General features: G+C 38.5%; 1 protein-coding gene across 1 annotated transcript; it reads left to right on the top strand.

Annotated features, from left to right (window-relative positions):
• Nucleotides 1-12148: 12148 nt before the first annotated feature.
• LOC119818046 (olfactory receptor 5B3-like) lies at nucleotides 12149-13081 on the top strand. Its single transcript, XM_038335575.1, has one exon. It carries the CDS (start codon nucleotides 12149-12151, stop codon nucleotides 13079-13081), a length of 933 nt encoding a protein of 310 aa, XP_038191503.1.
• Nucleotides 13082-13384: the final 303 nt, after the last annotated feature.

Raw genomic sequence — 13384 nt, forward strand, 5'->3', positions numbered from 1 at the left:
AGTAGGCACATATCCTCAAGCCACTGACAGTTGCAGAAATAGAACAATACATTATAGAAATAATATTTTTAAATTAAAAATATTGTTTTCACTTTTAGACACCAGAGTTATTGGATCGCTTGTTTTCACAGCTCAGTTTCAAATGAGTCACTAGTTGTCTGTTCCCTATTCTCGAATGTTAACACCATATCTCTAAAATCAGAAATAAGTTGCATCATAAGCTTTCCTGTTACACAGTTTTTAGATAGCATGCCATGGCACTCCTTAGGATCCATCCTCATTTTTGCACCTTCTATAGCAAATCTCACACTGCTCTATTCATGTCCTGTGGATTTGTTTACTGGATAATGTTAATAAATCGGTGTTTAAGAATCATGAACTTTTTAGTAGGTATAAGAAAATATAAATTCTATAAGCTTTAAAAATTCACTTACATTCTATTGTCTCAATTTGAGAAATTTGGTGAATGAAATGCACTGAATTTCTTTGCTTATTTTAGCCACATGTATGAATATATTCATATATGTATTTCTAATAGGAATTTATACTTAATTTTCAGTTATTTTCACAACCAGCTTATTCATATCTATACTTTTAGGAGATAAAATCAGAGGGAAGACATTGTTTTTGAAGATGAAAAGCATATTATTGAAAACACCCTTAAATTTTAGGATAAAAAATTGGTCAACCCATACAGCTGAATGTTGAATTGTGAAAATATATCCTTATCTACTACCCTGCACAAAACTGTACTCCAAATGGATCAAGGACCTCAACATAAGACTAGATACCCTGAACCTGAAAGAACTGAAAATAAGTAATAGTTGTGAACTCGTTAGGATAGGAAACCACTTTATGAAGAGTGCAAGCATTAAAACCTACAACCAATAAGTGATACTTTATGAAGGTGAAATGGTTTTGCACAGCAAAGGGTAACAGAATTCTAGCAAAGTGGGAGACTACAGAATGAGAAAAAAACTTCATAGGAAATTTGGGATCAACCTACCCCAGGACCCAGCAATCCCACTGTTGGGAATTTACTCAAGAGATGCCCAATCATATTACAAAAGCATTTGTTCAACTATGTTTATAGCAGCATTATTTGTAATACCCAGAACCTGGAAACAACCTAGATGCCCTTCAGTGGAAGAATGGATGAAGAAAGTATGGAATATATACATATTAGAGTACTACTCAGCGGTAAAAATCAATGACATCTTGAATTTTGCATGCAAATGGATGGAAATAGAAAACACCATCCTGAGTGAGGTAACCCAGGCCCAAAAAGATGAACATGGGATGTACTCACTCATAATTGGTTTCTAGCCATAAATAAAGGACATCAAGCCTATAATTCGTAAAAAATCCTAGAGAAGCTAAATAAGAAGGTGAATCCAAAGAAAAACATATAGTTATCCTCCTGGATATTGGAAGTAGACAGGATTGCCGGACAAAAAATGGGAACTTGGGGGTAGGGCGGGTTGGGGAATGGGGTGATGGGGAGAGAAAAGTGTGAAGTAGAGGATGGGAAGAGCTTGGGGGAATAGGATGGTTGGGATATAGGAAGGGTGGACATGGAAACAAGGAATTATATATCTTAATTAAGGGAGCCATTCATTCTAGGGTTGGCAGAGACATGACTCTAGAGGGGTTCCCAGGTGTCTAAGAAGACACCCCCAGCTAGTTCCTTGGGGACCTGAGGAGAGGGTGCCAGAAATGTCCAGATCCTATTGCCATACTCATGAATATCTTGCATATCACCATAGAACCTTCACCTGGCGTTGGATGGAGAAAATGACAGAGCCCCACATAGGAGCACCGGACTGAGCTCCCAAGGTCCTGATGAGGAGCAGAAGGAGGGAGATCATGAGCAAGGAAGTCAGGACCGTGAGGAGTGCGTTTACCCATTGAGACGGTGGAACAGATCTAACGGGAGACCACCAAGTCCAGTTGGAATGGGATTGATGGAACAGGGGACCAAACCGGAGTCTCTGAATGTGGCTGATGGCAGAGGAGGACTGAGAAACCAAGGACAACGGCGATGAACTTGAACTCTTTAGCATGGATGGGCTCACTGTGAGCCTTGCCAGTTTGGTTGCTCACCTTCCTGGACTTAGGGGGAGTTGGGAGGACCTTGGACTTAACATAGTGAAGGGAACCCTGATGTCTCTTTGGCTTGGAGAGGGAGGGAGTGGGGGTATGGGTGGAAGGGAGGGGAGGGAAGGGGGAGGAGGAGGGGAGGAGATGGAAATTTTTAATAAAAAATGAGAAAAAAGAAACCTGGCTCTACAGAAATTCCCAGGAGTTCACAATGATGACCCCAGCTAAGACCCTAAGCAATAGAGAAGAGGGTGCCCAATGTGGCCTTGTCCTATAGTCAGACTGATTAGTATCTTAATGATTGCTGGACAAAAAATGGGAACTTGGGGGTGGGGTGGGATAGGGGAGGGGGGATGGGGAGAGAAAAGTGTGAAGTAGAGGATGGGAAGAGCTTGGGGGAATAGGATGGTTGGGATATAAGAAGGGTGGATATGGGAACAAGGAATTATATATCTTAATAAAGGGAGCCATTCTAGGGTTGGCAGAGACTTGACTCTAGAGGGGTTCCCAGGTGTCCAGGAAGATGCCCCCAGCTAGTTCCTTGGGCAGCTGAGGAGAGGGTGCCAGAAATGTCCAGATCCTATTGCCATACTCATGAATATCTTGCATATCACCATAGAACCTTCACCTGGCGTTGGATGGAGAAAATGACAGAGCCCCACATAGGAGCACCGGACTGAGCTCCCAAGGTCCTGATGAGGAGCAAAAGGAGGGAGATCATGAACAAGGAAGTCAGGACCGTGAGAGGTGCGTTCACCCATTGAGACGGTGGGACAGATCTAACGGGAGACCACCAAGTCCAGTTGGAATGGGACTGATGTAACAGGGGACCAAACAGGACTCTCTGAATGTGGCTGACGGTGGAGGCGGACTGAGAAACCAAGGACAAGGGCAATGAACATGAACTCTACAGCATGGACGGGCTCACTGTGAGCCTTGTCAGTTTGGTTGCTCACCTTCCTGTACTTAGAGGGAGTTGGGAGGACCTTGGACTTAACATAGTGAAGGGAACCCTGATGGCTCTTTGGCTTGGAGAGTGAGGGAGTGGGGGTATGGGTGGAAGGGAGGGGAGGGAAGGGGAAGGAGGAGGGGAGGAGATGGAAATTTTTAATAAAAAATGAGAAAAAAAAGAAATTGTGATCACAAGAGTCTGGAACAATAACAACAACAAAAAAAACTTCACCAATTATATATCTGACAAAAAGTTAGTAGATTGAATATAAAATAACAGCAACAACCACAACAAAATGTTTTCACCAAAACACTCCCCCTTTTCTCTAAATAAGGCAGATTCAGAAACCAAATACAACTATATACAATGGGAATAGATCATATAAAATTACAAGAAGCAAACAATATTAGGTGAAGAACATATAACAAAAATTTTACTAAACATTCTACTTCAGGAAGTCTAAATAATGTAGAAGGTAGCTACAATTATCTAATCTTCAACCCCATCAACGATCTGAGAAGGGAAGTAATATTACTAAAGCAACCAGGAAGCATGAACGAGAAACTTCCAAAATGTGCAACAGATGACAGAGACAACTGACTACCTGGGCAACCACACAAAATCTTGTTAGCAATGTTGAGGCAACCAACTTTGGCTGAGGCCTGAAATAACCTGACATACCATTATTCAACGGCAAGGAACCTTTAGTAGAACTATCCTATTCTGTCTTGGCAAGATAAGACAATTCTGTTTTATCCACTTATGGATATTTTGTATCTTAGTCAGTAGTGGAGGTATGGGCTTTTCTTTGTCCAAAGGCCAGTTCTGCCAAGAAGAAGACAAACTCCCAGTGGAGTGTCTTTGGTGCTCAACGTTCTTTCGGGAGTAGAGCATTGTTGCCAGGAGTGATTGTGTCTCATAAGTACAAAACTCTAGGTTAGATTAAAGGCCATGTTCTACAGCTCTTCAAAGAGGTCGAAGATTATACTATCTATACTAAATATAATCTCTATGTGTCTAAAAAACTTGATTATCCTAAATATAAATATGACAAACATATAATTCTCAACACTTATCTAACTGTATGACTAATAGAATAGACAGCTGTGCAATAAATGAAGACAATGATTTCCAAATGTAAACAGGGTCATTAAATAAATAATATCCGAGGTTGAAATGTACATTGCAATATGGCAAACAAATATCATTACATAAATAATATCAGAGGTAGAGATGTACATTGCAATATGGTATATATCTCAATATAACAATTGTTTCAAACAGAGGTAGGATCATACTCTCATATAATGTTCAATATATCAATATACAAGAATCAGCATCCATATAGTTTTCAAAAAACAATAACTCACAAAAATCAATTATTCCTTCAGACCACCAGTTAATCCATCCCCCCTTTTCTGAAATATATATATATGTGTATATGTACGTAGCTTATACCCCTGAGTCCATATAAAGCCTTCCTCAACCCCTCAACACTATACCAGCCACCAATTAGTGTCCCTAAACCTGAGGGTAAACTTTGCTGGGAGGGGGGGCGTCGTCATCTAAGATTGCTTCCAGCTGACATAGGGGCAACTTTTCTTCTCAGGGGGTCCTGAAAGCAAATGATGGTAAAATACCCAGGATAACATTTCATCTAGGAAGAATGTGTCTAGCCTCTGAATATTTTGAGGAGATCCGGCCAGAATGTTGTCAAAAATGTACACTATTCAAAAGTGTTCTGTGCAATTGGTACCAAAAAACAGGCCAAATATTAGCGCTACAAAAACATGACGTCATAATAACCAGTTGGAGTTGATGTTGTGGGGCCCCGTCTTCATCCTGGAAACTGCAAAGATTACTGAAGAAAAAATTTGTTTGTTATGAGAAAGAAAAGCATTATCTACAGAGACATATTAGTGCATATCTTCAATGAAAGGTGCATTAAAGACAGACATAGATATGAGGGAAGGCAAAGAAGGCAAATATATTAGTATCATTATTAACATTATTATTATTATTATTCTACACAGAAAAAGGGGAAATGATGGAGGAGAGTTATCTGTCTGTGTTACTTTCATTGGTTAATTAATAAAGAAAACTGCCTTGGCCCTTTAAGAGACAGAAAATTAGGTAGGCTGAGTAGACAGAACAGAATTGTGGGAAAAAGGAAGCAGAGTTGGGCAGACACTTCAGGCAGTCGCCATAGGCAGTCGCCATGCTTCTCCTCTCTGAGATGGACGCAGGTTAAGATCTCTCCTGGTAAGCCACCCCTCGTGGTGCTATATAAATTACTAAATATGGGTTAAAGCAAGATATGAGAATCAATCAATAAGAAGCTACAGATAACGGGCCAGGGGCCAGGCAGTATTTAAAAGAATACAGTTTCCGTGTAATTATTTTGGGTAAAGCTAGCCGGGTGGCGGGACACAGCCCCGCCGCTCCTTCTACAAGGCATGAGTCAAGGACCTCTGCAGGAGCAGGCCCAGGCCAGAGACATCTACAGAAGCATACCTGAGGCAGTGAGTGACCTCCAGCAAAGCAAGCCTGAACCAGTGATCCCCATCAGAACGGGCCTAAGGCAGTGACATCCACAGGAGCAGGTACAAGGGAGCCACTGCTGAGGGAGCTGACCCAAGCCAGAGGCCTCTATGGGACTGGGTGCATATCAGCGACCTCTGAGATAGCAAGCCTGAGCCAGTAATCTCCACTGGAGCAGTCCCAAACCAGTGACTAAGGATGTTGAACATTTCTGTGTTTTTCAGCCATTTGAGAATCTTCTGTTGAGAGTTCTCTGTTTACATCTATATCCTATTTTTCAGTTGAATTATTTGGTAGTTTGATATCTAGTTTCTTGAGTTCTTTGCATATTTTGGAGATCAGTCCTCTGTCCAATGTGGAGTGGGTTAAGACTTTTCCCATTCTGTAAGCAGCCATATTATCTTGTTGACCATGTCCTTAGATTTACAGAAGTTTCTCAGTTTCCGGAGGTACCATTTATTAATTGTTTCTCTCCGTATCTGTGCTAATGGTGTTATATTTAGGAAGTGGTCTCCTGTGCCAATGCGTTCAAGTATACTTCCTACTTTCTCTCCTATGAGGTTCAGTGTGTGTGATTTTATGTTGAGGTCTTTGATCCATTTGGACTTGAGTTTTATATATGGTGATAGATATGGATCTATTTTCATTCTTCTACATGTTGACTTCCAATTATGCCAGCACCATTTGTTGAAGATGCTTTCTTTTTTCCATTTTATATTTTTGGCTTCTTTGTCAAAAATGAGGTGTTCATAGGTGTGGTGGTTAATATCATAATCTTCGATTTGATTCCATTGGTCTACCTGTCTGTTTTTATGCCAATACCAAACTGTTTTCAGGCAGGTCAGTTGCATGGGCCTCCTTTGATGCTCTGTTGTTTTTCTCAGTGCCAAAGCCAAGTATTCTGCCACTTTCCAGAAGAAGCATCCCACATAGCACCAGACACCACCAACTATCTCAATTCTTCTTATAACCTCCGAGGGCACTGTGGTGGTGAATGTTGTGTCAGTTTGGCAGGTTCTAGAACTATCTAGTAGACATGCTTCCAAGCACAACTGCCTTGCCTCTAGCTGTCTATGAGGGATTGATTATCTTGATCAGGTTAACTAAGATGGGGATATGTATCCTAAACCCCAGGTACTGCTCCCTGGGCTGGGGTCCTAACCACTTACAAAGGAGGGAACTTGAGGAGCAGAAACATTCCTTGTTTTCAGCTCTGGATGCAGTGTGGTCAGTTGCCTCAATCTCCTGCTGTTATAACATGCTGAGAGTCAAAATAAACCCTTCCTTAAGTTGCCTTCATCCTGTATTTTATCTCTATATCAGAAAAGGGATGCAGGAACTATGGTTTAAAAGGTACAAAGTGAGGTTCCCAGTAGAGTCTTCATCCAGCGGGTCCTGTTTCTGTATGGAGGATCTGAATGCTCAAAGCTGCCATTAGTGCAGTTGTCTCAACCTTAATAAATGCTGTGACCTTTTAGTATAGTTCCCCCATGCCGTAGTCACCCCAACCATAAAGCTATTTCATTGCTACTGAATAACTGTAATTTTGTGGGCTGTTATGAGATAAAATGTAAATATCTGATATATATGATAGCTGATATGTCTGTAGTGAGGAGCTCGGCGGGCAGGCCTGCTTTTCATCCCGCCAGGCTCCCGGCTGCCGGCTAGCTTATGCCCCAAAATAATTACAAGGAAACTGTATTCTTTTAAACACTGCCTGGCCCATTATTTTCAGCCTCTTACTCACATCTTGATTAACCCATTGCAGAGGTAGGGTCCAGTCATAGTGATGACCCCAATATTCAGAAAAATCCTTCAGTTATCAAATTCACCATTTATAATTGAGCCTTCTGCAGTCTACATATTTCTAATTCTTTATGTTACTGGCTTTGCAGTCTATATGTTCTTTCTATGTACTTCCATTGTTTTTTTCTAGTATTTAGAGCAGTGATCACTCATACAAAAGTAAATGCCTCCAAAGGTTGCTGACATTTCTTTCCTAGTATAATTTATACATAAAATTACAATGTTTTTATTAATGAATATTAGTAGTTGAAAAATATTTCTTGGAATGGTTTCAATTATGCTTATAGTGTCATTTAATTTTTTTCATTCCCTGTAATCCCACTTCTTCCCTCTTCCCATATTTGTTACCACATCATCACATTGCACTACACTTATATCCCTTTTTTATGATTTCATGTCTTTTTCATCACTAATTTCCAGATATAGATATAGAATTGGTTTGAAAGAGTATATTTGCTTCCTAGTCATTGGGACTATTTGGGAAAGATGAGGGGGTGTGGAATTCTTGGAGGGGGTCACAACTTTTGAAGTTTCAAAAGTCCACACTGTTCTCAGTGAACTCTTCATGATTTGTGCTTCTGGATCAGATGCTAGCTACTGGCTCTGTAATCTAGATTCTTACCCCTGTACTTCCATTGCTTTCTTTGCATATTAGAGCAGTGGCCACTGGAACAAAAAAGCAAGTTCCTCTTAGAATTACTGTCATCTCCTTCTTAGTTTAATTTATACATGAAAAATTGTAACATTTTTGTTAATGGGTATGAATTGTAGAAACACTGTGGTTCCTTGTACAGTTGCCATATATGCTATAGTGTAATTGAATTTTACTCATCACCTATATTGTCATTTCTTAACCCCTCTTCCTCTTCTTAATTATTGCCCACCACAACACTTACAGGCCTGTTTTAATCTCATGTCCTTTTCTTCACCAATTTCAATATATGGAATGTGTGGTGGTTTGAATGAGAATGTGTCCTTATATGTTCATCATATAGTTAAATGCGTGGTCCTCAGTTGGTAGGACTGTTTGTGTAGGATTTGGAGATATGGCCTTGCTGGAGTATGTGTGTCTTGGGGTGTGGGCTTTGAAGTTTCAATAGCCCACACCATTCTCAGTGGGTTATTTCTCTATGCTTTATGATTGTAAATCAGATATAAGTTACTAGCTACTGCCCAAGTATGGTGCCAGCCTGCCAACATGTTCCTGTCAAGATGGTCAAGGATTCACCCCCAGACACTGAAAGCTTCATTAAATCCTTTCTTGATATCATCTTTAGCTACTGTGTTAATTATTATTTAATTTTAGAACATTTTAATTGGTGGACAAGTTTAGAAGGCAATACAGAATGTTACTGCATAAAACTGTGGCACGCTCAATAATTAATTGCCCATGAAAAGACCCACATCCTAATTTAGAAAACTCAGTGCTTTTGTTTGCATCCCCAAATGAGACTGCATATGATTCAGTTAAGGACTTATGCAAAGTCTTCCAGATTACACTGGTCACGCTAAAATGTGTCTCCGTGTAGCCTTTTACAGTGCGGTTAGAAATATATAACTATTGACACATGACTCAGAAAAATTATGAGGGAAACAACTTAAGAGTGATCTGATTATATTTTGGAATACTAGCAGACACTGGAACAAGAAGAGTATGGAATGTCTAGATCCCATGGTGAGCCCATGCTGTCATTCCAGTATAACAGACATAAAATTTGTGCAATTGTATATGGTGCATGTGTGGTGTGTGTGTGTGTGTGTGTGTGTGTGTGTACATGCGTGTGTGTGTAGATATCAGAAAGTCAGAAAGAGACATCTGTTGTTTGGAATTAACTCCATAAAGTTATGGAAGCTGAAAAATACACTTGGATCTGATTGCATCGTTGACATTTAATAATAAAAAACGTTATTAGTGTCAGCTCCCAAGAATCATTCTCATCATGTCTCTTTTCACTCATCTGTCCTCAAATATGGTTTGTGGCCTTTTTAAAGTTTCATGCTCTTACTGTTTATGGCTTCTATGGTTTCTGATGGAAAACCTCTATTATCCTGTTTATGAATCTTACCCTACGACTGTAAAAAGCTGTGTGTTTCTTGAGAGTCTGACAGTATATTTGACCTGAAGTGGTTTCATTGTAGTGTGTGTGTGTGTGTGTGTGTGTGTGTGTGTCTGTTTGCCTATATATTTATTTCTCTCAGTTTGTATATATTTTTGGATGGAGGGGGTTTATTCCTTTTACAAATTTGCATTTTTGGAAATATTTGAAAATTCCTTATGGCCATGTATAACTGAAAGCATGAATATATCTCTTGGCAAAAATTACATCCTAGAATTGAAGAACAATATAGGTGTCAAGGGAGAAAAGTATTTTCTGAGGAAGGGGAATTATTGGGGAAAGGAATGGCGCCAGCATGCAGTGGCAGAAGGAGGTGGAGTAATGGACTGAGAGAAGTGGGTCGACCAGAACAAAAGTGTAAAATGCTATAATGAAAAGCCTATTACTTTGCATACTTATTTAATAAACAGAAAAACTGTTTAGGATATATTATATAAGAGAAGAAACTCTTCAATAAAAATAAAAATAAATAAATTAAAGCACCCCTTATAACTATTTCCAAAGATTTCTTGATATGTTATAGAATGTACCCAAAAGAAAGTAAAATATAAAGATTCGTTACTAATTTTAAATTTCAAAACAAATTAATAAGAGTAAAGCAAAATTGTGTATGCATATTAAAGTAACCAATGTGATTCCCATGGGTCATTTAATTGCTTCCTCCACATAATGTAGGGACAGAAGCTGTAAACAGACTCCTGGGAGAAGTCTCTAGCACTTCCTAGGTCTGTATAATTTCCTCCAGATCTGCATGTGGGAGACTATGAAACACAAATACAAGTTCATACTGCAGTTTTGAAGGAATGAACTTCAGGCCATGCTTCAATGATCATTTTTTTCAGTGATAATAGTTAACATTGGACCAGAGGATTAGATAGGAGCTTCAGAATCGGTGAGAGAAAATATTCAAAGATAAACATTAGACTGATATAGTTTTAAATTGTAAACTTTGTCTTGAGATTTTCACTGATATCTCTTATTCAGCCTTACAGCTAGACTTTACAAAATATGTGGCAGTGGCAACATTTTCATATTACCTATAAAGCAGAAATAAATTATAGTTAACTTAGACATTGATCTATGTTAGTGCTCATTCTTCTAATTTCTCTGCACAGAGAACTTAAGATCTTTTTAACACAAGTAGGAAAGCATGTACTTGTAATCATATATAAGCATCATTCCATTGCTGAGTTTATATAAGACTAAATGTTTCTCCTCAAGAAAATGGTAAAGGGTGAATATACAGTAAGAAGTATAATTTACGTCAAAGCAGGGAGAGATGTATCCACTCTGAGTTGGTGAAAAAGTGAAAATATGTTCAATAGTTTCCTAAAAGTAAGTTCTAAGTGAGTATAGACATGTTCACCATAGGCAGTTTAGTGATTGCTCTCATGTGATATGCAAAGCTAAGATTTAAAAAACTGACATGAATGACACTGATGTTTTATATTTAGAGTATGTTCATCTATTATATTTAGAATATGGTTATATATCACAGGAGGCAATAAAATAACCTCAAAACAAATAATTAACAAAGAAAAGGAAAAAATCCTTATTTAAGTGATAAAATACACTTGAATTAATGAACAGAGACTTGTTTTAGTGTTTCTTCTGAATTCATATCATTGAGAGAGGATAATAAGTGCAATCTAACTATTTAAACTGGTTGTTGGCAGGTGACAAATTTCAAGTATTGAACTTATTAAGTTTAGAGGTTAACTGGAAGATATATTTATTTGTTGCTCATTAATTAGAATATGTACAAAACACTTTTCATTTTTAATTCTTATGCAATATATTTTGATAATGTTTTTCCCTCCTTAATTACTCCTAGATCCTCTCTACGCAACCAACTTTATGTCCTCTCTCTCTCTCTCTCTCTCTCTCTCTCTCTATCTATCTATCTCTCACCCTCCCTCACTCCTTCTCAAAAATTCTCACAAAAGGAAAACCAAACTAAACAATCAAAATGCAATAGAACAAATATTTGAGAAAAATCTCACAAACACCTTGATGTTCTTTGTGTATAGTCCAGTTTCTCCTGTAAATGGTACCTTCTCTTGAGACTTCATTGGAGAAAAGTAACTTTTTCTTTTCCAGTGTGTGCCATTTACAGATTGTGTCTTGTTTAGAAGTTTAGGCCTGCATCTACTGTCCCATCTTCATTTTAGGGCCCCTCTGGCTGTAACTTTTGAATGCTGACACTGTCTCTGTGAGTTCATATGTATGTCAGTCTTTTTGTGTGTGGAAGATACTGTTTCCTTAGAGCAACCCATCTCTTCTGGGTCTTTCAATCTTTCTACATTTTCCACATAGTTTCTTCAGCTCTATGAGGAGAGGTTTAATGGGAACATCCTGTTTAGGAGAAGGTTCTCCAAAGTGTTTCACTCTTTGCACACTGATGAATATCACTTATAAATGTATTACCTTTTAGATATAATAGCATGTGACCATATATGTAGCAAACACATTACATTGGCATTCAAAGTCAAGAACTTGGTAGAGAATCTTTCCAAAAAAATTATTAATACAATTAATGTCTATATCTTGTGTTTATATTTCTCAGTTTCATGTTCATTATTTTAATATTCCTTTTCTTTCTCATTGCCAGAGAACAACAAGTGGCTGGGATATGACGATGATGAAAAACAGGACAGAAGTAACACAGTTCATCCTCATGGGGCTGACCAATGACCCGGGCCTGCAGCTTCCCCTCTTTATCACCTTCCTTCTCATATACACCATTACCCTGATTGGTAACCTGGGGATGATCCTGTTGATTTTCTTGGATTCTCGGCTTCATACCCCCATGTACTACTTCCTTGGTAACTTGTCCCTGGTTGATTTTGGTTACTCTTCAGCTGTTACTCCCAAAGTCATGTCTGGGCTCCTAATAGGAGACAAGATCATGTCTTATGATGATTGTGCTGCTCAGATGTTCTTTTTTGCAGCTTTTGCCACTGTGGAAAATTTCTTGTTGGCTTCAATGGCCTATGATCGCTATGCAGCAGTGTGTAAGCCCCTACACTATGCTTCCTCCATGAATACAAGTGTGTGTGTGTATCTGATCTTGGGCTGCTATGTTCTTGGATTCTTGAATGTCTCAGTTTACACTGGAGATACATTCAGTCTCTCCTTCTGTAAGTCTAATGTGGTTCATCATTTTTTCTGTGATATGCCAGCAGTCATGGCTCTCTCTTGCTCTGATAGACATATAAATGAGCTGGTTCTTATTTTTCTAGCCAGCTTCAATATCTTTTTTGCTCTCATAATAATATTAGTATCCTATATTATAATTTTTAGAACGATCTTAAAGATGCACTCAGGAGCAGGGCATCAGAAGGCTCTTTCCACCTGTGCCTCGCACTTCACTGCAGTCTCTATTTTCTATGGAACTATCATCTTCATGTATTTGCAGCCCAGCTCTAGACATGCCATGGACACTGACAAAATTGTGTCTGTGTTCTACACCATGGTCATCCCCATGCTGAACCCTCTGGTCTACAGCCTGAGGAACAAGGAGGTCAAGAGTGCATTCATGAAAATGGTTCTGAAGGAAAAATAATTATTATGATTATAACATTATATGTTTTGTGGTATAGATGATTAAAATCCATTTTTATCAGATGTTATGCTCATGCTTAATTGTATTTAGTAATACTAGTTCAAGATCTGACTTCTCATCATGCCCCTGTATATCATTTTCTTTCAAGAATCAGAAAACTTTATATTTAGAATTATTATAAATATATATTGTAATAGTTAATCTTTTTGTCAACCTGACTGGAGTCTTAATTCTCATTGAAATATACTTTTAGCGATGTCCTCTGGGATGTTTCAATGTTTTCTGCATTTTATTCAGCAGCCA

Source organism: Arvicola amphibius, chromosome 1, assembly GCF_903992535.2.
Source record: "Arvicola amphibius chromosome 1, mArvAmp1.2, whole genome shotgun sequence".
In the NCBI taxonomy this organism is placed as follows: domain Eukaryota; kingdom Metazoa; phylum Chordata; class Mammalia; order Rodentia; family Cricetidae; genus Arvicola; species Arvicola amphibius.

Coding starts and splice junctions, on each gene's coding strand:
- LOC119818046 (XM_038335575.1), top strand. CDS start 12,149: ATGACGATGATGAAAAACAGGACAGAAGTAACACAGTTCATCCTCATG.